Source organism: Panthera pardus, unplaced genomic scaffold (assembly GCF_024362965.1).
Source record: "Panthera pardus isolate Hobbes unplaced genomic scaffold, ASM2436296v1 HiC_scaffold_9, whole genome shotgun sequence".
NCBI classification, from domain to species: Eukaryota; Metazoa; Chordata; class Mammalia; order Carnivora; family Felidae; genus Panthera; species Panthera pardus.
The window spans coordinates 2837384-2863959 of record NW_026527024.1 but is presented as its reverse complement, the minus strand read 5'-3'; the positions used below and the strand labels follow the sequence as shown (position 1 = coordinate 2863959).

The 26576-nt window shown below is 44.4% G+C and overlaps 1 protein-coding gene across 5 annotated transcripts in view; it reads right to left on the bottom strand.

Annotated features, from left to right (window-relative positions):
- GALNT11 (polypeptide N-acetylgalactosaminyltransferase 11) overlaps positions 1-25634 on the bottom strand; it is a 42709-nt gene extending 17075 nt beyond the window's left edge. Inside the window, exons 1-4 of one of the 5 annotated variants that reach the window (XM_053898749.1) lie at positions 25490-25634; positions 5050-5382; positions 3887-4010; positions 2224-2390 (exon numbers count right to left, since the gene is read on the bottom strand). In XM_053898749.1, the coding sequence (XP_053754724.1) occupies positions 2224-2390; positions 3887-4010; positions 5050-5344 (586 nt within the window). In that variant the 5' untranslated portion in view covers positions 5345-5382; positions 25490-25634. Of the gene's footprint in view, positions 1-2223; positions 2391-3886; positions 4011-5049; positions 5383-15364; positions 15520-17462; positions 17591-17670; positions 17777-25489 lie in introns of those variants that run through there. The other 4 variants (XM_019424864.2, XM_019424866.2, XM_019424867.2 and 1 more) reach the window with 4 other exon arrangements.
- Between the last annotated feature and the right edge of the window lie 942 nt (positions 25635-26576).

Genomic DNA, 26576 nt, shown 5'->3' with positions numbered 1-26576 from the left:
AAAAATTATGTAACAACAATAAACGTGTCCTTTTACTAATTTAGCACCTTCCGACTGCACTAAATAATTTTTATACATTCTGGCTCATTCACCTTTCAATTTCATAACTTCAAAGATCATCTAGAAATAATCTTTCCATTGTTAGTAGATAAACCATTGTAAGTTAGCATGAATTTTTGCTTTTAGATAAAATAGCTACAAACTGAAAAACCACAAATTTAAAAAAAATATCGACACCATCAATTCTACAATTGAGTATTTAGCCAACATCCTATTTGGTCCAGACTCACGTTCTTGCTTTTTTAATCATTCATTTTTGAAATTAAGTTTTGTTTTCTATTAACCTTCCTAAATTTTCTCCTGTGCTATTTGAATATTTTTACCAAGGTTTAAGTAGTTTGCTCCCATTGGGCTCAGTGTACCTTTCCTCACTTTGTATATTTAACTGGTAGACCAATTCTGCTGTTGGTAAGAGGTGCTTAATAAACACTGGAGTAATGAAAAATATGTAACTGGCATACAATTTATCATGCATACAATTTATTAATATACCCTGCAGCTTGCCGTAATGAACAGAAGGTTTGGAGCTACGTGGACTAGAGGTTTAATTTCAACTCTACCACGTAACAGCTACGGGACCTTGACCAAATTACTTAACATTTCCTCCTCTATAAAACGAGGACATAACCTCTCTCTCAAGGTAGCTGAGAGCCTAATGAGTAGCGTAAATAAAAAGCCTTCCATCCTGGGGCGCCTGGGGGGCTCAGTCGGTTAAGCGTGGACTCTTGATTTGGCCTCAGGTCGTGATCTCACAGTTTTGAGATCCAGCCCTGTGCTGTTACCGCGGAGTCGGCTTGGGATTCTTTCCCTCTCTCTCCGTCCCTCCCCTACTCATGTGCATGCACACACGCACTCTCTCTCAAAATAAATAAATAAACATTAAAAAAAAATGAGTAAGTCACAGAGATGAAAAGTACAGCAGAGGGAATACAGGCAGTAATATTGTGATGACATTGTACGGTGACCGACGGGACTGCACTTTCTGTGGTGATCACCGCGTAATGTACAGAACTGTTTAATCAATATGTAGTTCAACGGAAACTAACATAACACTAGAATTTATTATACTCCAATAAGAAATTTAAAAAAGAAAAGTGTGTAATATACATACTGACTCATAAAACACTGGCATTCAGGGATCATCTAAGAGCTATCACAAAGCAATCCACTTTTATCTGGGGACGGTCGGTGTAACAGACTTATTAGATAAATATAAGCCAAGGCATTATGCTGACTGAAAAAAGCCCATCTCGAAAGGTCACGTACTGCACGATTCTATTTATGTAACAATTCTTGAAATGGCGAAATCACAGAGACAGAAACAAAATCACAGAGATTAGGGGTGCCAGAGATCAGGGATGGAGTGGGTCGAGGAGGCGGGTGGTGTGAATATTAAAAGCTAGCATGAGGGAGATCTTTGTGGTCAGGGAGTTGTCTGTATCTTGATCGCAGCGGTGGCTCCAGGAACCTACACGGGATAAAATGACACAGAACTGCGTACACACACTGTGCCAATGCCAAATTCCTGGTTTGGATGTTGGGCCAGCGTTACGTTAGAAATAACCAATGGGGGAAATGGGAGGAATGGGGGGAAGAGGTAACAGACCTCTTTGTAACTTGCTGTTACTAATCTATAGTTATTTTGAAATAGAACAATTTTTTAAAAAGATAAGCCAAGGGGGGCACCTGGGTGGCTCAGTCGGTTAAACATCCGACTTCAGCTCAGGTCATGATCTCGCAGCTTGTGATTCGAGCCCCGCATCAGGCTCTGTGCTGACAACTCAAAATCTGGAGCCTGCTTTAGATTCTGTGACTCCCTCTCTCTCTGCCCCTCCCCCACTCATTCTCTCTCTCTCTCTCTCTCTCTCTCTTTCTCTCTCTCTCAAAAGTAAATAAACATTAAAAAAAATTTTCTTAAAGATAAGCCAAGGGAAAAATTTCAAGGGCCAAACTTAAATAGCACAGTCTGAAAAAGATCACAAAGACAATGCTGCTTCCTCTAATCGACAGACGTTATTTGTTGCTGACCCCACTGCCACTCTGCGGATGAGGGTCCTGTCCACCACCTATCCCGACACTCAGCTCCACTGATGCTCACGCTGGTGCTCACACGGCCACGATCAACAGCCCAGATCCCATGGCATCAACTGCAACAGCCCTTACCAAAGTCACTGTCATCGTCCACAAGGATGATTTCATGAAGGAGCTGGGCTGGCGTGCGGTCTAGAACGCTGTGCACCGTACGAAGCAAGGCAGACAAGGCTTCATTGTAGAAACAGATAACGACACTGGCGACTGGCAGGTCCGCGGGGTAAGACTTGTCTTTACATCTGTAAAGGCATGTATGAGAAAAGGCGACATCTTAGAAGGTTCAAATGTTTTAGGTTCACTCAACACTAACTGCCCCTGTTCAGCCTCTTTCCTACATTGTAACGACAGTTTTTTAAAAAGCACTGAAGAACACATCACGTGTCTTACTCAAGAGTTTTACATTTCAGTAATTCCTCCCTCCAATACCTGCTACTCCGCTTATTTTTAGGTCAATATTTAAAAAATGATTTTTTTTTTTTTTGGTACAGAGTTTACATAAAAACGTGTTATTTGTATGAAATCACTATAGGTTTTTAATGTAGCACTCATAAGCTAATGATCAGCTTCTCCACGATAAACATTCAAAAGAATATAACATAAAACTTTGTATCTGAAAACTATTTTTTGCCCAACTTTAGAAAAACACTTGAGTAGGACATAAATCAGGATAAGAGAAAAGCTTCTATCGAGCAACTATGTGACAAAAAGGGTTGGGTGGCTTTAAGCAACAATCATAAAAAACCACCAGCTTCCAGAATAAAATCTAGAATTCCCTGTTCTTTCGTGCGGCATACAAGCCTTCTAGCATCTGGGCCCTGGCTACCCCCGGCCTCCTGGTGTTCTTCTGCTACAGCCACAGTGACCGCTGTCAGTGCCTTTCCAAGCAGTGTACCAACTCCACCTGTCTGCCATGCAAGGGAGGTGTCCCCACGCACGGGAGGTGTCTCCCAGGCCCAGGAGGTGTCCCCACTCACGGGAGGTTTCCCCCATGCACGGGAGGTGTCCACCAGGCACAGGAGGTGTCTCACAGGCACGGGAGGTGTCCCCAGGCACGGGAGGTGTCCCTTGTACACTGCTCATCTCAATGAGGCCTTCCCTGACCACTCTGGTTTGGGGGTCCCCACTTCACCAATTCCTACCACAGCCCTCATTTACCACTGCAATTACTCAATTCCTTATCTAACTCCCCTGCTAGATCCTAAGCCCTGTGATCCAGGGACTGTACCTTACTCTGCTTATTTCCAAACCTAATACAGTGTCTAGAAAACAAAGGTGTTCAAAAAGGTCTATGGATGGGCTGGCCAACCACATGAACGAAAAGCCTTTGAAGCAACAAAGATAATGAAGACAGAAAAGTGAGATGATGAATAAAATTTTTCACTGATTTTTGATCCCTTTCCCACAAATCCAATAAATAAACATCGAAAACAAACTTATGCTCAGAAGGTTATCTAATTATATGTGGTTAGTACCTCCCTGCTTTTCCCTATGATTTTAAATTTCAAGGGAGCAGCAAGCCGTGGAAGGCTGTCAGTACAATCTCAGCCCACGGGGCTTCAAGGCAGGCAGAGGGGAAATCTGTCTTAAGTGGTCTAGTGTCCTGAATACCGAAGTCTAACTACAAAGTATCAACACCGTCCCCGTGACTTACGACGCTGCCACTAACAGCACCACGTCATTAAAACGCAGGCGCACACACTAGCGAGAAGCGAGAAGCGAGAAACGAGAAACGTACGCGGCGTTCCTGGTGTCGGGCACATCTCTGCGGTAGCCCAAGCGGTTACTGATGAGCATGTTGAAGGCGTGTTTCTGATAGCCCAAGTCTCTCAACTCCTGATCACGTTCATCAAAAATCATGCCTGCAAAGTTTTACCAAAATGACAGTAAATACATAAAGAAGCTAGAAACTTTCCTGTCAATGCTTTTAAAAGGTCTATATACAGCGGTCTGAAAGTCTATTTTATGAAAATTGAGGTATTAGTTTCCATTTCCCCCTGTCATTTTAAATACTTTCAACTGCATGTATTAGAAAATCATTAAGTCCTAGAAACAGATTTTATTTCTTTGAAACTATGATCAAATGAAAAAAGAATCTATTTTAACCTTTCCTTTATTAATTGTGGATCTTTCAATCTCTCAAAATCTCTTTTACTCCTAACATTACTTATTATTTGAGATTTCTAAGGACAAGATTAAAGTTCTTTCTTTGTTAAGTTTTAACGGTAACCAAAATGGCTCATTTATCCCTTAAAATAAAACTGCTAAAACCAGGACTCTAGAATTACAGTGTGCAAAAGACATATACAGTAGATTCTCACTTCCAAATTGAACAGAATATAACTTCTGAAGTAAAAAGTTTCCCTTTTATACTAAGATTTTATAAACTCCTATATTTAATATACTCCAGCCTCTTAACAATTCTTATAAGTAGAAATCTTATTAGATATAAGTAATCTCAGCTTACCTCTAAACCCAATGGTTTATGTTCTGTTTTAATTAACTCTGCCTTTCAAAATATGTTATATATAGTCAAGTTACCTTTCAACCATTTCTTTCCCTTATTAAATAATGCTAACAATTAAAATCCTCCCCCATAGGTTCCATTTTCTTTCCAGTCACTTAATTTTTCTTTCTTTCTTTTCTTTGTTTTCTACTCCGGACCTTATTACTTTCTCCCAAGTCCTCATAAAATATTGAAGTCAGAAACAGTAAATTAGAATATAACTCCCCACTGAGTCTGCAAAATCCTAGAACCTCAGCGAGTTCATTAACAAAATAAATTGGTGGGTGAAAATGACCCATTTCTAATCCCCTCTGCAACACATGACTCGCAGAACCGAGCTTAAAGCTCCAATGATTAAACACTCTGACACACTACCAGAGGTCGAACACACTCACCCAGTTCAGAAGAGAATTTCGTGTTGCCTTTTTCTGGATCTTCAATGTGATTATCTATCATGTCATCAATTCTGTTTACTTTGAACTGTGACTCTAACACTCGACTTGGGCCTCGAGTGAAACGGGGATAGAATTTTTTGGGAAAGGGGCCATGGGGCCCGGACCCCTTGACGGGCACATTCTTAAGTGGCTGAGTCACTTCACTGAAGTTGAAATAAATAAAAAGCAAAACCGTCCAGGTCGCAGATGTGAAAAGGCATCCGTAACAGAAATATCGAGCCGTGACACTTCCCATTATAGACCTAACATCGCTGAAGAGTCATCTTCAATCTCCTGAAAGAGAAGAACGGCTATGTTAGACCCTGCGGGACATTTGTGAATCATCTACCAAGTTCACAGCCACTGTCTGCTAAATAACCAAGTAGAGCTTCTCAACTATTTACTTAGGACCCCTGTGCATACCGTTAGCAAAGACTCAAATGTAAGAAGATACACGGATGGCGCTGAACGAAAACTAGAAGGATTCGACAATTAAAACCACAGGCCAATGTGTCAGTGCTCGGAAACCAATAGCAGTAAAACAGCTACTTGTTTATTTGCCCATGTTAAAGGATATTTTACCTTTGCTCTGGATTGCTTTCAGTGTGGTAATTTTTTTCAGGTTCTGGCTTTTCATGAGGAAAATGCAAGTACCTCATGTATCATGACAGTCTATCTAAAGTCCCTTTGCACCGTAAAATTATAGGACTCTTTTAACCTAAGGCTCTTAAAATCCGTTACTCAAAATAAGCAGCCCGAAGAAAACAGTTCTCTTCCCAATCAAAGATTGAACCTGCCCTAATGCCTATACTAGATTCCACAGTTCCAGTTCAACTTACTACTGAAAGCAGAGGCTTTAATCTATAGCTTTGATAATAAGCTTCCTGGTGAACTCTGATGCACAGCCAGATGTGGGAACTGATGGTGTAATGACAGGACAAGATTAAGTTCTGGTCCCATTCTGTCCCATACTGGCTAAGCAACTTGAACAAATCACCAAATTTTCTTAGCCTTCTTTTCATCAACCGTATTCAAGTTAACACTACAATCTACCTCACCTGATTCTTAGAATAAAATAAAATACTTAGAATTACATAAGATATGTAAAGTATCAGGTACAGTGATTAACACACAAAACGGTGATTTGCAGTGGATGGAGAGAACCAGCGGCTGTAGCTTTTGTTTCATTTGTTCACTGTGTTTCCTTCACTTAGCACAAGGAATGGCACGTAGCAGCCGCTGAATGATACTACAGAATGAAGGAATAGAGCACAAATTCAACAATGTTAACCTTTTCCTCCTCCTCATTAGGTCTAATATGTAATACGAACGGTATGCGTGACCACATGTTCCTTACAATGACCCACAAGTCCCTACCTCCTCTGCAATCACCTCTCTGACCATACCTCTCCTTACTTCCCTCCTCGTTCATTTCATTCTAGGCACAGGTCTCCTTACGGGTCACCAAACGTGTCAATCATACTCCCACTGACAGATTATGCATTGGTCCTTCCCTCTGTCTAGAATGCTGGTCATCCCTGGGCGCCTGAGTGATTCAGTCAGCTGAGTGTCTGACTTCGGCTCAGGTCGTGATCTTGCGGTGCGTGGGTTCGAGCCCCATGTTGGGCTCTCTGCTGTCAGTGCAGAGCGCGCTTTGGGTCCTCTGTCTCCCTCTGTCTCTGCCCCTGCCCCGCTCGCACTCTCCCTCTCTCTCAAAAATAAACCAACGTTAAAAATTTTTTTCAAAAGAATAATTTTCATCCTCAACGGACTTCACCTCTGTTGAATCTTTGCTCAAATATCACCTTCTCAGTAAGTCTCTAGATTTTACCATATTTAAAACTGCAACTCAATCGCCAAATACTAGCACTTCTGATCTTCCCTACTCCTTGCAACTTCTGCCTTCTTACACACTACATAATTACGTATTATTTACTGTCCATGCCCGCTACTAGAAGGTAAGCTTCAGTAGGGCCAAAGCTTTTATCTGTTCATTTCCTGCAGTATCCCGAGCTTACAACAACGCCTGGCATGCAGCAAACATTTAATAAGTATTCATAGAGTTTAATGCATCAATTACTGTAATCCAGTTATCGATACGTTTGCAAAATCCTGGGAATTTATAAACAAATGTATTGCTATCATGTTTGAGCGAAGCAATACCTTAAAACTACGCACAGAGATCAAGACTGCCTTATTTCAGCAGTATGAAACTACGCAGAACAGGCATAGTTACTATTAGAAGAGGTAAAGAAAGAAAAACAACAGGCTCTCAGTGTCCAATTTCACAAGTTAAATAAAGGTCCTTGTGATATAAACAGGAGACTACTTTCCACTTTGTCTACTGCATGATCTTAAGTCCCCTCTTGGCTGCCGCGACCTGTGGGCAAAATGAAAAAGTTTTCTCCTCAAGACCTCACCCATAGGATTTGGCCAACTCCGTTCAAAATAATTCCCAGAATACCCCTCCCAACCCTCAACACAACAGCTCAAACATCGAGGTCTTGCTTCCTGAACTGTAGAATGTATTAACTCTCAACAGTTTGATCAGGTGGATATTATTTTCCTCAAGCTATATTATGGTAATTCTTTAGAGAGCAATTTTTTCCTTGGTCAATTCTTACACTAAATTAAGGAACCTATAAAAATGAGAGAAACTTATAAAATCAGGTCATTTATTTTTTTATTAAAAAAAATTTTTTTTAATGTTTATTAACGTTTGTGAGACAGAGTGCGAGCAAGGGAGGGGCAGAGAGAGAGGGAGACACATGTCCGAAGCAGGCTCCAGGCCCCAAGCTGTCAGCACAGAGCCTGACGTGGGGCTCGAACCCATAAACCCCGAGATCATGACCTTAACTGAAGTCAGACGCTTAGCCAACTGAGCCACCCAGGCTCCCTGGTCATTTATTTTATATAATTGACCATAACAGTCTTTCAGAGGCAACAGAGACACTCTCAGTTTTTAGACAGGTCAAGAAGTTAGCACTCAAATATGAAGAAAGTATGGGGCACCTGGATGGCTCAGTCAGTTAAGTGTCCAACTCTTGATTTCAGCTCAGGTCATGATCTCACCATTCATGAGTTTGAGCCCTGCTTGGGATTCTCTCTCCCTCTCTCTCTGCCCCTCCCCTGCTTTCTCTCTCTCAAAATAAATAAAACTCTAAAAAAATATATGAAGAAAGTACAAGGCAGTCAGATACCTGTTATTTAATAAGATGACCAGTTCTTAACTGCTTAAGAAGTTAAAACATCCAAACGACACCCAAAAGCTGAAATTTTAATCTAATCCACGCTAACATATAATGAATCCAGCATCTACACAATAAAGTGTGCTATCTGTTCTTCCTTCTATCGGCAATCACCCGTGGCTTCAATATCTGAGGCTGAAAGCCTTTAAAAGGAGGACCAAAGCAAACATTTAAAGGTAGTTAATAGAAAACAGCTAGTGAACAAATTCTTTCGATCATAAACTTGGACAGTTAACAAAGCCAAAACTTCAGCAGTTAGATGTCAACATAATACATTTCCAAAAGTTAAAAGAACAAAAGGCTAACCAGCTGTGCACATGAATTTCCAGTGAGACCAGGCAGTCATGGCCTGGCAGAGGCTGAGACAGGTGCCTTGTGAGCAGAGTCAGGGTTTCACCAGGGAGGTACAGAAGCAGACTGGGGACAGGGACATGCAACATGCCAATGGGAAAGACTGACCACCCGGGGCCGATGGATCTGAGGTTCTGGTGTGGCTGAATGATCGCCGGCATCACACTACTACAGAGAGGAACACGGAAAGACTGAGTGTGGTGCCCGGAAAACGCAAGGCCAACACTCGCATTTGGGGGAGGTACGGTTAACGACAGAAGAATCCTCTCCAAATACATGAGCTGGAGCTGTGGCAATAAGCAACGTGCCTAGAGCCTACTATACTCGCCATGAGCAACCCCCTCAGGGGACAGGGATCATTTCTGTCTCTTCAAACCCATTCTGTCTGGCCCAGTGTCTAGTATTAAAAATTAACAAATACTGGTTTGTGTAATTAAAAATTATGCAGAGTGCATCTCTCTTCCAGAAGAGGTTACAGGACCTTGATTCTGTGCTATGTAAAATCGTACTTGGGGCACTTGGATGGCCCACTCAGTTAAGCGTCCCAACTCTTGATTTTGGCTCGGGTCATGATCTCACAGTTCATGGGTTCGAGCCCCGCGTTGGGCCCTGCACTGACAGTGTGGAGCCTGCTTGGGATATTCTCTCTCGATCTCTCAAAAACAATAAATAAATAAATAAACATGTAAAAAAAAATCTTAGAGAAGAGTATATATGAGATAAGCACATCCTGGGGGATAAACATTTGTCAAGAGGAGGAGGAGAAGGAGGAGAAAACAGCTAACCAGTTAAAATAGTTTCATTAGATGTAGTCATTATTAAGCAAAATATTCAGTATGCCAGCAAAAGTCCCAAGTCTTCCTTTCTCAGTCCAAGATTTCTTCATTATAAATTTGAAATCACTGCAAAAGTTTATTTTATAAATCAAGACGGTTTCATATGATTCTATGCATATCAATTTGAAAGCCTAGAAGAGTAACATTTAATGAAAATATGACTTACTCAAACTGACCCCAGTCCCAACAGAAATGTAAACAGACCAATCATCACAGAAGAAATAACCTCATAAGAGTTCCTCAAAACAGGGACACCTGGGTGGCTCAGTCAGTTGAGTGTCCAACTCTCGATTTCAGGTCAGGTCACGATCTCACAGTCCACAATCTCGGTTATGAGATCAAGCCCCACATCAGGCTCCATGCTTGGGATTCTCTCTTCTTTCCCTCTGCCCCCTCCCCTGCTTGCACGCACTCTCTCTCTCTCAGAAGAAAGTTCCTCAAGACAACATAAACCACCAGGCACAGAGTTTCACAGGGGAATTCTACCAGTCCTTTAAAGATCTAATGACCCTAATGCTACTTAAGCCACTGCAGAAATAATTAAAAGAAATCTTCCAAATCTGTTTTATAAAATGAGTAGGACACTGATCTCAAAATCTGACAAAAATCGAACCTCTCCCAAACACACATCTCATTTACAACGACAAATCTTTGAAAAATATAAAAATTCTTAAGAACACTAAGCACAAACTTAACAAGAAATATCTTAAACATGTACAAATAAAACCATAAGACACTCCTGAGAGCCCCAAAAGATGACGTGATCACATGGAAAGATGTACCTTACTCTTGGACAGAGAAACCCCACATCATAAAAGCTCTCCCTAAGTTAACTTACATATATTACATAAGCATATTTAAAATACTAACAAAAGCGCCTGGGTGGCTCAGTGGATGGAACGTCCGACTGTTGATTTCAGCTCAGGTCATGATCTCAGGGTTGTGGGATCGAGCCCCACGTCAGACTCTGCCCTGACAGCACAGATCCTGCTTGGGATTCTGTCTCCCTCTTTCTCTCTCTCTTTAAAAAAAAACTTTAAAAATACTAACAGATTTTTTTTTTTTTCTAGAGCTAAACAAGTTGATTATAAAGTGTATTTGGGAAAGAATGAAAAAGCAGGCAATAGCCAGGCAAATCCTGAAAACCAAGTATAAGCAGGGGTGAGCCCTACTGAGTAGTAAACAAACTCCAGAGCTTTTTATCTAAATGGCACAGCATGACACATGCACAGACGAAAAACCAATGGGGCAGGATGAGAAATTTTGAGAAACAGACCCAATTACACTTAGAAATTTAGTATAAATGATTACAGATAACACACCAGTGAGGAAACGAGTGACTTTTTGCAAACTGGTTTTGGGACAACTGCTTAGCCATATGGTGAAGGATACACTAGGGCCCACTCCTCACACCTAGACACATCTGATGTGAACTCGATATTTAAATATAGTAGATGAAAAATCAAACTACTGGGACCACATCAAAACAAAAAGCTTCTGCACAGCAAAGGAAACGATCAACAAAACTAAAAGACCTACTGAATGAAGCTATTTGCAAATGACATATCTGATAAGGATTAGTACCCAAAATATATAAAGAATTGATAAACCTCAACATCTAAAAAACCCCACAAATAATCCAATTAAAAAATGGGCAGAAGACATGAATAGACCTTTCTCCAAAGACATCCAGATGGCCAACAGACCCATGAAAAGATGCTCAATGTCACTCATCATCAGGGAAATGCAAATTAAAATCACAATGAAATCTCACCTCACACCTGTCAGGATGGCTAAAAAAATACAAATAACAAGTATTGGTGAGGATGTGGGGGAAAAAAGGAACCCTCGTGCACTATCGACGGGAATGCAAACTGGTATAGACACTGGGGAAAACAGTATGGAGGTTCCTCAAAACATGAAAAATAGAACTACTCTACCATCCAGTAATGCCATTACTGGGTATTTACCCCCCAAAATACGAAAGTACAAATTCAAAGGGATACATGCACTCCTATGTATACTCAGCACTATTCACAATAGCCAAACTATGGAAGCACCCCAAGTGTCCACTGATACATGAATGGATAAAGAAAACGTGGTGTATATGTATACAATGGAGTATTATTCAGCCATAAAAAAAGAATGAAATCTTGCCATTTGCAACAACATGGATGGAGCTAGAGAGCTAGTGAAATAAGTCAGAGAAAGACAAATACCATGTGATGTCACTCACATATGGAATTTAAGAAACAAAAACAAACATGCAAAGGGGGAAAAAAGAAAGAAACCAAGGAACAGCCTCTTTACAGAGAACACACTGGTGGTTACCAGAAGGGAGGCAGGGAACAGGGGGGATGGGTGAAACAGGCGATGGTCATTAAAGAGTACACTTATCATGATGAGCACTGAGTAATGTGATAAATTGGTGAATCACTATAATGTACATCTGAAACTAAGATGACACTATATGTTAACGATACTGGAATTAAAATTAAAAAACTTAAAAAAAATAAATACAGAAGATGAAACCATACAAGTAATAGAAGAAAACAAAGGTAAATTCCTCTATTATCTGCAAGGGGTCACAACTTTTCTAGCTACAAATGAAAATTCAGAAACAATACTGGAAAAGATACATAAACTGGATTATAGAAGAACAAAAAAATTGGGGGTGGCAAAAGACACCGAAAGAAAAATAAAAAGGCAAACGAGAAAAAGGAAAAAAATACTTGCAACTTGTAACACAGACAAAAAGGTATTACCTTGGTATTAGATACCTACTGCCGTAGGGGCGCCTGGGTGGCTCAGTCGGTGAAGCGTTCAACTCTGGCTCAGATCACGATCTCGCGATTCACGGGACCGAGCCCCGCATCGGGCTCCGTGCTGACAGCTCAGAGCCTGGAGCCTGCTTCGGATTCCGTGTCTCCCCGTCTCTCTGACCCTCCCCTGGCGCACTCCCCTGGCGTCTTTCTGACCCTCCTGTCTCTCTCAAAAATAAACATTAAAATAAAATGTTGATATCTACTGCCATATAACAAATTACAGCAAAACAACACATACTTATTACCTCACAATTTCTAAGCATCAAGAGTCTGAGCACAGCTTAATTAGATGGATCCTTTGCTCAGGGTCCAGCAAGACTTCACGCTAATCGTCAGCCAAGCTCCATTCTCACCTGGAGGCCTAATTCCGGAAGAACCGCTCCCAAACTCAGCAAGTTGTTGGTAGAATTCATTTCCTATGGCTCTACGACAACGGGCCCAGGGGACTGGAGACCCCCTCAGACCCTAGCGGTTATCGGCAGCTCCCTGCCACGTGGTCATCACCACACAGTGACTTCATCGAGCCGGCAATGAGGGATCTCCTCCGGTCTGCTTAACACAGTCTTAAATGATATAGTCACCGGAGTGACATCCCATTATCCTTGCTACATAACCTAAGCGAATCAAGAAACCGACACTCTATCATCTTTGCCGTGTTTTGTTGGTTAAAAGCACTCCCACACATGGGGAGAGAATCACACAAAGTGAGAGCAGAAGGTGGCAGGGAGTCACTAGGGATTATCTTCCAGTCTTGTTGGTCACAACGAGAAAGGACCAACAACCCTACAGACCGGTCACAGAAACAGAAACACAACTGGTTCTTAACCCTATGAAAAAATGCAGAACCTTTTTCACAGCAAGGGAAAATAAGCCAAAAAAGCCCCTACCTGAATTTATAAAAACCCACAAACTTGACAACATAGTCTGATAATGAGGCTATGGAGAAACGCTCCTATGTGGTACAGTTCCTACGCAGGGAAATTTGGCAACATCTACTCAAATTGCATATTCATTTATCCTCTGACCTAGCAATTTCACTCTTAGAAATCCACCCCAGAAAAATGGGAAGTAATGTATGCACAAGGCTATTCACTATAGGACTCTTTGTAATAGCAGAAGGCTGGGATCAGTCCAATTGTCCATTAATAAAGAATTGGTTGAACAAATTAAGAAACATCCACACAATAAAATATGCAGCTGTAAAGAGGAAAGAGAAAAGTCTCTATAGTTACTATGGCTTTATCACTAAGATATGCTGCCAGGTGAAACAAATTAAGATGGAAAAGAGGGTATATAGAATGCTACATGTAAATACATCTACATTCACACACAGAACTGTTTATAAGACAAAGGATGGATAAAGCAAAGGAAGGACAAAGCACAATACCAAGTTGGTTTCCAGCATTCTCCCATAAACCATAAAAAAAATGTTAACACCCTTTAGGAGAAAAAGGAAACAGAATGGAGAGGCAGGACTAAAAGGCAGAATTCATATTCATAGGTGAAGAGCAGCCTTGCACCACTATGCAACCCAGGAGACTAGAAAGATACATACAAAAATATGCAAGGACAATTTAAGCACACACACGCTTTAGTCCACTCAAAAAACGACCGATCGTTGCTGTTTGCATCTGCTGTCTCGTTGTATCAAAAAGGCTCTTTGGCAAATTACATATGACACAACGGGCTAAAATCACATGAGATCTCACTCAATTTAAATTCCAACATCATTATCAATTACAGTGAGGGGTATTTCTCAACAGCACAGTCGTCTGAGCTAAGAAAACCCATTTTGAGATGCTGTCCATAGTTATCTTCTATTAACAAAGAACACAGCACACACCAGCTACTAAATTATGCTCCATAAAGTAGCCAAATTCTGTAAAGTTCACCAGGATGGTGCCTGTTACCCAATGTGACTCTACAGATGATACTTGAAACCATTCCACTAATCTTCCAGTCGGGGCCTATTAAATGTACTAAATAATCCAACATTCTTCTTCTGAAAAATCATTAAGTAATCCTTAAGGAAAGACTAATACTGGGAACACAGCAGAGCTCTATATGCCAGACACCACGCAAGGTGGTAGGGATTAATATTCTAAGCTCTGCTACTATGCTAAAAAATCAGAAAAAACAGATTAGCAAAAAGTTAAAAAAAAATGCCTGAAATCTCATTACTGCAAATATTTTGCTATATATTCTGTTTATTTTTATTTTATTAAAAAATATTTTAATGTTTATTTTGAGAGAGAGAGAGAGAGAGAGAGAGAGAGACAGAGTGAGGGAGGGACAGAGAGGGAGACACAGAATCTGAAGCAGGCTCCAGGCTCTGAACTGTCAGCACAGAACCCGACGCGGGGCTCGAACTCACGAACGGTGAGATCATGACCTGAGCCGAAGTCGGAGGCTTAACCGACTGAGCCACCCAGGCACACCTCTACTGCTTATTTTTAATCTCTCACACGACCTAAAATGTTACACTGTTATCAGCAATAATGAAAAAATACACTTAATAGAATCAGCTTAGTGGCATCATAGCTAATTTTCTGGTGACTTTCCTTTACTTAAAACATTTCCTACAAAGAATATGTATTTCTTTAAAAATCAAGGTAAAAAATTTCTTAGCCTAACTTAAAAATATAAGAACTTTGGAGAGGATTAAATATTTTAAGGCTTTGAACAAAATATGGCCTTTCCTTTTAACCTCAGAAGCAAAAGGGATTTTAGCACATTAAAAGGAAGGCTATTTTCATTCCATTAAGGTGTCAAAAACTTGAGAATAAAATCTGGACACTGAACAAATATTCTAACAGCACGTTTTGAAAGACTTTGTCCTCCACAAATCACTAATCAGTCTGAATTCGTCTGCCCAACGTCCATCTTTTACTACAGGAGGAAAAGACCATACTACCTAACTCATACACAGTAGAGCTTTCACAGTCCTTCAGCACAAAATAATTTCCATAATGTTTAATGAAGTTTAAAAAGTCATCTTTGTTTGTTAAATATTTACCTTTGTGCAGTTCCCGGTTATTTTCTCATCGGTCTATTCTATATTCCAAATTGTCAAACAGCAAACATCTGTTACCTTTTCCATAAAAGAGACATATTCATATTTTAACTGAGCTACGGTCATGTGATTTACAGCACATGCCTTTCCTATGTACCCCTGTGAAATTACACGGTGATGACAACAGGAAAAAAAAACAAAACCCCACATTATTTTTTTCTCATTCCTTATCTACCTGAAAGACTAGAAGAAAACATTCACCACAAACACATTTCATAATTACAAGTAAGGAGATCATTGAATTAGGAAAGGTTCAGAGCACATTCCAGACATCATATGTTCCCGGGAATAATCCTCTGACATCGCTCAGACATTTATGAATCCCCTCTCTGTAAGAAAATCAAAAAGAACATAAACACATGCAGTGTCTATACACTATACCTCAAATGCAGAGGAAAACCACATGGTAATGTTGATGGGAGAAAGAAGCAAATTTAATTAAGCACTGAAGAAAAGGAAACTAAAAGGACAGCCAATACGACGAAGCACGGGAACCAATCCCGGGACACCTGCTTGGTCAGTGAAAATGGGCTGGGAGAGGCTGAGCAGTACACTTTAATATCCTGTCTGATCAAACGCCCAGGCGGAAAGGGGCAGCTCTCCCTGGTTAAGACGGTAAGGAGAAAGTGACCGTAGTCTCGGGAGAGGCCTGCACAACACACATTTACTTCCAGGAATCATTACATTCAAGACCTTTCTAACTATATGCTCTACAACACACGGTTCTAGTTTATTGGGATCTCTCATATTTTCCTTAATTCATTTCTGACCCCATGTGTCTGATCAAGATCGACAGGAACGACAGGAAATGCCCGCTGCAGCCTTTCCTGGGTCCTAACAGAAAGAGCCGATGTCAGGTCAACGCAAGGCTCATACGATCCGATGCAGTCAGAAACCAGGCAGATAAATGGGTGACTCAGCCAGAGAGAGGGATGAGAGCGGCAGGGCACGTCCCCCACCTACAGAAGTTCAAACACTGCAAAAGTTGTGATCAGTCTCCAGCCCGCAACACAACTCCTGACTGAGGGGTACAGAATGAACACCCAGTGACCATTTACAGCCTCCACAGTTATGAGAACTGTTCTTGCTTGTTCCCCTTCTGCCCATAAAAAGGAGAATTAAACTCAAAGGACATCAGATGAAGAGGAAATAAATGAAGAGGAAAAAAAACACGGTTACTAGAAATAAGTGTTCTCAGATATCCAAACAACTAAGAAACTCAAACGGCTTTCAACACACCCAATATAAACACGCACACGTGTGTCCACGGTCCCCACGGCCTTCTATAGCCAGCTTCGTCCTACGACCAAAGGAGCGTTAACCGAGTTAACTACCCTTAAACCACGCCTCTGAGTTTTATTCTGCTGGCACACGATGAAGAGCCAGGAATTCTTTACCATCCCGGGAATTCTCTGCCATCAGCAGTGACAGGTCTGAACCAGGTTACCCAGGCTGGAATTACCAGAAGCACGAGGCCAGGATTATCTTCCAAACCGTTGCTTTTGTATTTCAAAGTGGACGGGTATCCAAAAAGCGACCATCAGAAAATCACGTGACCAAATCTTGCGCATTCTTCGGAAAACTCGTTTCCGAGTACCACCCACCACCTGAAGAGGTTTAGAAAGCTGACAACCCGACTGAGCGGTGGGGCAAACGGCCAATTTCTTGTCCGGCTCATCCCGCTCGATCAGCCGCGGGAAGGCACAGAGCAGACGCTGTCACCGGGACATCCTCCGGGGTCTCAGCATCCGCACAGGTCTGTTTCCAACCGCCTCTGCCCGCCTCCCTGGCCCCCGGAGCCCAGGCGCCCACACGGGGCAGGCCCCAAAGTATGTGGGAACGTGCACCTGCCGAAGGACGGCCCTCGACAACGGACGGTCAAAGCGCCCGGTCCCGTCCCCGCTCGCCCCGGACCGTAACCGACGCGTGTGTTCCCCGCTCCGCACACCCTTACGGCCTTGCCTGAGGTCGGCGCCCCTTCCCGCCTCACTCTCTCTCTCCCTCACGCCTTCATTCCCCTACCGGTGGGTGCGGAGATTACCTCGCATATAAACAAGGCCAATTTACATTCGTATCGCAGGATTTGCTTCTGGAGAAACCCAAACTAACAGAATCGGGCTGCGGCAGAAGAGAGACAGCCTGACAGATTCTTATACGTATGAGTTACGGTATCATTCCTAAGTGGAGAATTTAATAAAGGTGGAGTCTGTACAGCTTTCGTCGGCCGCAAAATGCAGAATAATGCTTACAAGAAGTTCTGAGAAGCCGCTAGGCGTTTTTACAGTCGCGAGAGAAGAACATTCTTTTCTGGGGAAAGCAAAAGGGCCCGGGCAGCACAGCCCGACATCATCATCGGTCAAGCGATAAACACGAAACACCAGCTCGAGCCCCGCAGTCGAGTCTGGCCACGGCGCCACCGTCCCGGGCCTCCGCGCCGCGTTCACGAGGACGGGCCCACGTCACGAACCCCGCGTGAAGCGGGCGGGGAAGGCCTTCTGCTTCCGGCTCCAACGGGAGAAGAGCCTGCGGGCCGCCGTCCCCCTCCTTCCCACAATAAAGAGCCGCGCACGCTGAAAACCGGGACTCGGCACCGCGGGGGAAACGAGGCCGGGGCGCCCGAGGCCGCCCCGCCGGCACCTTCCCTCCCGGAGCAGGCGCCGGGCCGCACGCCGCGCGCCGACGGGAGACGGAGCGACTCCGGGGAAGCGCGCGGCGGCCGCCCCCACCCTTCCGCGGGCTCTGCCGCCGGGCGGCCGGCGGGTCTTCGCCGCGAAGGCGGGGCGGAGGTGCCGAAAGACCCCCTCGGCCTCTGGCGGGAGACGGGCGGAGCCCTCGCCGGAACACCCAGAACTTTCCCCACCGCGAGGGCATCCGCTCCAGGGGGAGGACGTGCCAGAGCTTTCTCCTCTCTGGGGAAGGGCACGCCCCCCACCCGGGCCCCTGCTAAGCCTTCCGGTCAAAGCCAAGGGGCGAAGACAATCCCCGAAGGTCACGGCTTCCGGAAACGGACCGGGAAGGGGGCACCGCCACCCCACTGGCGAGCACCCGTGGCGGTGGCATCTGCGGGTGACGGAACTCTCACCCCCTCTGGTACTTGACCGCCACACCCAAGGGCTCCAGGGCCGACCAGGGTGAGGCGCGGCTCAAACAGCTGCAAGACACAGACTGTCTGGGGAAGGCCGCTCAGAAAATCGCAAGGGCAAGAGGGCAGACACAAACAAGGTCGCCAGAAGAATCCAAAGCGTCCGGCAGCGACAGCAAACGCTAAACAGAGCCAAACCCCTCGCCAGAGCACCGCGGAGCCACTCGCCAAAGGTCTACTTACCTCAGGTGCTGTGACCTGACCCTTGTCAGGTTCTCGACAACAAATGTGAGACGTACCAAAAAGCGAGCGGGAGGCAGGTCTGAAGGGACGACGCAATCACAAGGACCAGACTTCAACGACACAGATTTGGGGATCATCCGAGAACTGCAACCATTTCTAACTGATACGTTACGAACTCGAACGGAAGAGACAACGTGCAACACGTGAAAAATATCAACAGGGAGATGGACACTCTAAGGAAGAACCAGAAGGCGAGGCTAAAAACCGAGAAGACCGGGACGGCAATGAAGACGGCCTTCCGCCGCGTTCACACCGCTTAAGGAAAAGCAGTGAGCCTGACCAGAAGTCAACACTTTCCAAACCGAAACGCAGACAGGAAAAAACTGAACGTCCAAGGACTGTGGGGCAATTTCAGGAAGTATAACACAAAAAGTACCGCAATACCAGAAGAAGAAAGAAAAAAGAAGAAAGATGTGAGATGACAATAATAATGGCCAAGAACGTTCCAAAATTAATGACAGACTCCAGAAGCCAAGAGAACCCAGAGCAGAATAAATCCCCTGAAAACTCTCACCTGCATATACTATAATCAGAAGATCAGAAGACAAATAAAAAATCTTCCCAGAAGGGGCACCTGGGTGGCTCAGTCGGTTAGGCGGCCGACTTCGGCTCAGGTCGTGATCTCGCGGTTCGTGAGTTCAAGTGCCGCGTCGGGCTCTGTGCTGACAGCTCAGAGCCTGGAGCCTGTTTCAGATTCTGTGTCTCCCTCTCTCTCTGGCCCTCCCCCATTCATGCTCTGTCTCTCTCTGTCTCAAAAATAAACAAACGTTAAAAAAAAAAATCTTCCAAGAAGCCATAGGGAGGGAAAAACACTTTACCTAGAGAGGAAAAAGGTAAGAATTACAGTGGGCTTTTCATCAGAAATCATGCAAGCAAGAGACAGACTAAAATAGTCAAAGTGTGAAAGAAAAAAATCCCACCACCTTAGACTTCTATATCCCCTGACATTATCCTTCAAAAATTAAGGAGAAATACCTTCTGGAAGAAAAACTGAGGAATCTATCCATCACCAGGACTGCCCTGCAAGAAACGCTAAATTCTTCAAGCAGAAGGAAAATGACACAGGTCAGAAACCTGGATCTACTCAAAGAACATCAGAGACGAAAACAATGAAATGAAAATAAAATTTGTTTTCTTATTCTTAGTTGATCTAAGAAAAGCTGTTCAAAGTAATATATGCCACAATATACTGAGTGAACGAATGACATACTGGCATACTGATTAGTGAGTGAATGACCGCAATTTCACAGGAATGGGAGGGAAAACGTGGGATAGTCTACTACGGTACCTGTACAAGTCTAACAATAGAGTGTTACGTGAAGGCAGAGTCAAACTAATTAGTTTAAAATGTATATTGTAAACTCTAAGGCAACCACCAAAAAAATTCTTTACAAGAAGCACAATTGATGTGCTATGTAGAGGCAGAATAATGGTCCCCCGGCAGTATCCACATCCCAGGGACTGGGGTTTCTCAGCACTTGACCTTCAAATACAGAGATTATCTTGGATTAACTGGGTACACCCAGGGTAATCACAGTCCTTAAATGTGGAAGAGGGAAGAGGGAGGAGGGAGGCAAAAGAGGACATCAGGATGACGCAAGGTGAGAGAAGCAACTCAACCCGCTGTTGCTGGCTTTCCAAAGGAAGGGACAGCTTATTTTACAAAGCGAAAATAATCTAATCCTATGATACCTGAAATCTGCTTCAAATTAACCAATAGGAGATGAGACAGGCGGGGTAATAGATGAAAAAAGACCGACCACTAACAAAACATTTTCCATAATAAAGCATTAAAAAATATGTATCTTTCACCTAATAAAAATGTTCCTTTGACCCTTACCCTTATATTCAGGTGTTGGGTTCTGTAGGTATATTGATCTCCAGGGGTTATAATGTGCTTACACGGTTCAGTCCTCAATTAATTCTTTTTCATTGAGTCCAAGATCACAAATGCCAGCGGTCTGTCCTTGTGAGTTTTGTGTATTTGTATATATGAACTATTTGCTCCTCACTTCTGCTTCCCTCCTAGTCAACAGATGCTTCATTGGAGGATAGCTTACAATTTAGTTTTGAGACAGGATGTTCACGCGGAAAGAGGTGTTGGGGTGACCGCAGACGCGGCACGGTGAAGGGTGGACTATGTCACTGGATTTACAGTCTTGCAGCTCCAGGTCCATGGTTCTCAGCCAGGGGCTGAGACACTCCAGACCGTCTGGGCAAATCTGGCAGCCCCCAGGGTCTTTTGGCAACGTCTGGAAGTGGTTTTGGTGGTCACAACTTGGGGGATCCTACTAGCATCTGGCGGGTAGCAAAATGCTGCTAAACATCTTACAATATGCAGGGCAGACCCCAACAACAGACGATCATCTGGCCCAAGATTTCAACAGTGCAAAGGCTGAGCAACCCTGTTCTATTGTGTGATGCTAAGGCTGGGGCTGGGGCTCTCCGTACAGCATTTTTCAAACTACTGATAAGTGAACAACTTGGATGAATCTTGGAAATACATATGGAAAAGTCTTCAGTGTCAACAATCAGTAAAGACGCATAAAGAAAAAGAAAAATAAGATCCTAAGTCTCCAACTGGCAAAGTTTTTGAAAACTTTGTGTTTTCACAAAGTATGTGAAGTATATGTACCTGAAGTACATATACTTAAATGATACATTTATCGGTGATAAAATTATATTTCTGAGGGATTGGTTGTAATAATTCCATTTTCACTCATGATTTTATCTATCTGGGTCATTATCGGTGATAAAATTATAAATTGCAAGGCCCTTTTCAAAAGCAATTTGACAATGGCACAGGAATCTTAAAAAATCTTTATTTCCTTTAGCCAATCATCTCACTTTCTCTAAGGACAAAAATCCTAAAGAAATAATAAATTGGGTAAAAAACTCAGGCACGTCCTAAAGCAAAGTCTAAAAAGTGCTACAATAAAGATATAAACAAACTATACAGACATAAGTGTGTTTCTCTTAGAAGCTGATGTCTAAGTTTGGCTTTTAAAAAAATAATACTTCAATGACCAAATACTGAAACATTTCAAGGAAAAAATTCACAGCTTGGAAAATCACAACATGTATTTGTTTTTAGTTTTCCAAATGGACTAGCAAGTTAGAACGGTTGGCTGTAATGAATGATTGGCTGGTTAAGGCTCATGGAAGGCAATTACTTCCGGGAGTACAGGCTGGGGCTCTGGCCCTGAGGAGGAGAATTCATTTGTTCTGGGGGCGCCTGGGTGGCTCAGTCGGTTAAGTGTCCGGCTTCAGCCCAGGTCACGATCTCACGGTTTGTGAATTCGTGGCCCGCATCGGGCTCTCTGCTGTCAGCACAGAGCCCGCTTCAGATCCTCTGTCCCCCCACCCCCCACCCCTTCCTCCTCATGCGCTTTCTCTCTCTCTCTCAAAAAAAAAAAAGAATTAACTTATTCTGAATGTAAAAGAAAGCTAACTAGTATCTTTAGGCAAATATATCTTAGGAAGAAAATTCCAGCAGATGTGTATAAAATGGTTTGGGACAGAGGGGGAAAAAAAAATCTAGAACCAGGAAGTCCAGTTAGAAAAATTCCAATAAGAGGCAATCATGGGAGCTTCCCTCTTGCTAAATGAGATGTTGCCTGATTCATGAATCGTTAAAGCCAATTAGATCTTAAAAAAAAAAAAAAGCAGCAGCGGTCACGGCTCTATCCAGAACTGTGGAAGTGGGCGGCAGGCAGGATCAGAGGCAGAACTGTCTGCACGGGTCAACGTGACAGGACGTGGGTCCCTAGGGGAGAAAGGGAATAAAAACAACTCCCGGCTTTCAAGTCTTGGCGACGAGGAGCATGGAGAGAACAGGTTTGGGAGGATTCGCAGAGGACGAATTTTGGTCTGGGTATGTTGCACTGGAAAGGACACCTGATGTAGAGGTGTCCCTAGCTTGACATTCAAACTTAAGCCTCAGAGCAAAGTTAAAAATAGAACACCAAAACTTTAGTTCAAGTTACACGGAAATAATAGCAGAAGAGGCTTTAAGTAATGAGCACAAAATGGATTAGGGAGCAAGCACTGAACCTCTGGGGACAAGCACATTTAAAAATCGTGTAGAAAAGGATACTTAGAGAGGACATCAGAAGGATCACAAAATCGAGAACCTCAAGAGGGTGTACCGACGAGCAACATGAGTTGTCACCAAGATTTACAGAGGTCAAGCCGGCAGGAGTTGAGGTGGGGCCATCAGATTTGGCCACAGCAGGGGCATGAAGGCCTTAAGAAAGCAGTTTTAAACATGTGAAGGGTTTGTTCCTCAAAAAGTCAAACACAGATTTATCACACGATCCAGCAAATTCCACTCCTAGGCATACACCCCAAAGAATCAAAAACAGACACAAGGAGCCTCATGTTCATAGCAGCACTATTCATAGTAGCCAGAAGGTAGAAACAACCCCGAGTGCATCAAGAGATGAATGAATGTGATACAGCCAAAAAATTCAGCCATAAAAAGGAACGAAGTCTAATAGATGCTACACCATGTATGAAATTTGAAAACACATGAAATAAGCCAGACAAATATTGTATGAAATAAAAAGGAGGATACGGTCTGACTCAACTTTATCTAGAGTAGTCAAATTCAGAGAGGCCGAAGGGATCTGGGGGAAGGTGGAAATGGGGAGTTACTGCTTACTGGTCACAGAGTTTCTGTTTGGAGTGATGAGAAGTGTTTTTGGAAATAGTGGGATGGTGACCCAATACTGTCGATGTACTTCATGCAGCCGAATTGTGCACTTAAACATGGTCCTAATGAGGGTCACCTGGGTGGCTCAGTCGGTTAAGTGTCCGACTTCCGCTCAGGTGACGATCTCACTGTAAGTGAGTTCCAGCCCTGCTTCTGGCCCTGTGCTGACAGCTCAGAGCCTGGAGCCTGCTTCGGATTCTGTGTCTCCCTCTCTCTCTCCCCCTCCCCTGCTCGCTCACTCTCTTTCTCAAAAATAAATATTGGGGCACCTGGGTGGCTTAGTTGATTAAGCGTCCGACTTCAGCTCAGGTGATGATCTCACAGCTCTCGTGAATTCGAGCCGCGTCGGGCTCTGTGCTGACAGCTCAGAGCCTGGAACCTGCTTCGGATTCTGTGTCTGCCTCTCTCTCTGCTCCTCTCCCCCTCATGTTCTAGCTCTGTCTCTCAAAAATAAATAAATGTTAAAAAAAAATTTTTTAAATATGGTTCTAATGATAAACTGCATGTTGTGTTTTACCCCAATAAAAAGAAGTTAAAAAAAAAAAAACTAAGTAGAACCCAAATTGCAAGGAACAAACAGCACAGAATTTGTCAAGAGAAGATGTGAAAAGCGTGGCCTACTCTTTCACCACCTTTAACTTGAAAAGCTCAACTGATACATATTGAAGGTATGTATCATCTCTCTTAAAGTAGGTAAGATTTTTCCATTTTTCTTAAAGCAGATCATATTTCAACACATAGTACTTCTGGATACACGGGAAAAAGTGAGTGGAATAAACACACAGACACTGAAAAGTCAGGTCTACTCCATGATTTGGGGGAGGAGAGTGACAACAGAATATCCTGGTGCACAATAATACTGTGAAAAGCACGTTCAGGGGCGCCTGGGTAGCTCAGTCGGTTAACCATCAACTCAGGTCATGATCTTGGGGTTCGTGGGTTTGGCCCCGCCTTGGGACTCTGTGCTGACAGCTCAGCCTGGAGCCCGCTTCGGATTCTGTGTCTCCCTCCCTCTCTGCCCCTCCCCTGTTCGTGCTCTGTCTCTCTCTCCAAAATAAATATTTTTTTTTTTTAAAAAGCACAAAGTTGTAATTTCATTTTATATTTGGAAAACCGACCAACCAAACAACTGCTTTCATAACCCAAAGCAAAAAAGAATGCTGACCCCAATCTTCTCTGATGGTTAAAAAAACAAAACAAAACAAAAAATCACACGTATGTTAATATTCCTCAAAGGAAGCAGTCTATCAGACCTGGAAGGCAGGGACTTGGTATTTTTACGTTTTACGCAAACTGCATGGATTTCAGGAATGTAGTAAACTATATAAGACAACCCAATTTCTCCAACGAGTATATTTGCAAAGAAAAGGAAAAGAGAAACGAGAGGCACATCCACCAAATCCCACATGTGGCCTCGGTCAATTACCGCAGGAAAAAAAGGAGAAAGTTTTTACGCCTTTCAGGGGAAACGCGAGCGACTTGGACCCGGTGGAAGCGGGGGAGAGCGGGGGGGAGAGGGGGGGCGGGGGGGGGGAGCGGCGGGGCGGGTGCTCTGTTCACTCCTCCCCTCTGCGGCGCTCCCGGCTGCGACTTTCCGTTCTCACTTCTGCGGCCCCGCTAGCTCTGCTTCGAAGGCTGAGCCGCAGGGCTCCGGCCTCCGTTTTGGGAAAAGAGCGGCGGGAGCCCCGGGCCCACGGCTCCGCGAGCCCCCGCGCGGCTGCAGCCCTCGCCCGCAGGAGCGCGCCGGGACCCGCGGGCGGTGACGCCGCCAACAGCCTGTCCCCGCGGGGCCGAGCTCGCGGGGCCGGACGCCGCGCCCGCAGGCCCGACACGGCAGCCGGCGGCGGGCGCGGCCGCCGGCCCTCGGGGCCTCGGGGCCGCGCGCCGGAGCAGCTCGCCCGAGGCGCCGAGGGGACGACGGAGGCCGCGCGGGCTCAGACGCCGCCGAGGCCGGCCGCGCGCTACTCACCCCGACGCCGGCAGCGCAGGATCCCGGCCTTCTGGGACTCGGGCCGTGGCATCTTCTCTCCCGCCACAGCCCGGGTCCGAGCCGCATGAGCCGCAGCGGGCCCGAAGGAAACGCTGCACCGGGCGCTCTGGCGGCCGCGGGCTCGCCCAGTGCCCGCGCCGCAGTCTCGGCCCGAGCGCGCGTGCCCCTGGGGCCACGTGACGGAAGGCCCCGCCCCCCGCGCGCGCGGGAGTGACGTCACCCGGCTCGCCCGGCGTGGGCGCCCAGCGGCCGCGGCGAGGTGCCGGGCGCTGTCGAGGCTGCGGTTTGGGCTAGAGCCTTGAGGGTCTGTGACGGGCGGCCTTCGGGTTTCTTCTCGTATAAAAAGGCCTCGTTAAGGACAAGTGGGCTTATACGTTTTAAAACGATGTTCAAGCTCCGTTGTGATAAAAGACACGTGGGTTCAAGTGTGAAGGCTTTGCGGTGCACGCCCCCGAGAAGCCGTGGGGAGACCGACCGCACGCGCCGGTGGGAGGAGTGCAGGGGTGCGGGGCTCCCGTGCGACCTTGGCCGCAGCGCCGCCAGTGTCGCCGGGGGCTTGTTACAACTGCTGAATCTTAAGCCCCGTGCGGACCTACCTAGGAAGGGAAGTCTGCATTTTACCAAGATCTCCGCGTGATTCGCATACAACCTAAGTTTGAAATCGGCGCCGTAGGGAACGGTCAGTGCCAGAGAGCTTCCGTTACTGCACCTTCTCCCGACCTTTGATAGCGTCAGATGTTTAAATGTGTGCCATTCTGATGGGTCTTCAACGGATTTTTTTCCTAGCTGTTATTTTAAAGGGTTTGGGTGGGTGTATATCCTAGTCTAGCAAATTGATGTATAATGGTATACTTCTAGCATTTGAGGTTTGGGGAGAGCTCCAGTTTGACCGTTGTGAAGAATGACACTAAAATGCTCTTTGCAGTGTAATGTGGTTCAACCCAGAGTCTCAGAGACTGGGCGGATCCTGCTAGTGTATGGGCTGTGTTAGTTTGCCCCTAGATGAAGTTACCAGATGAAATCCACGATGACCTGAAATGTGATTTCAGAGAAACAACAATGTTTT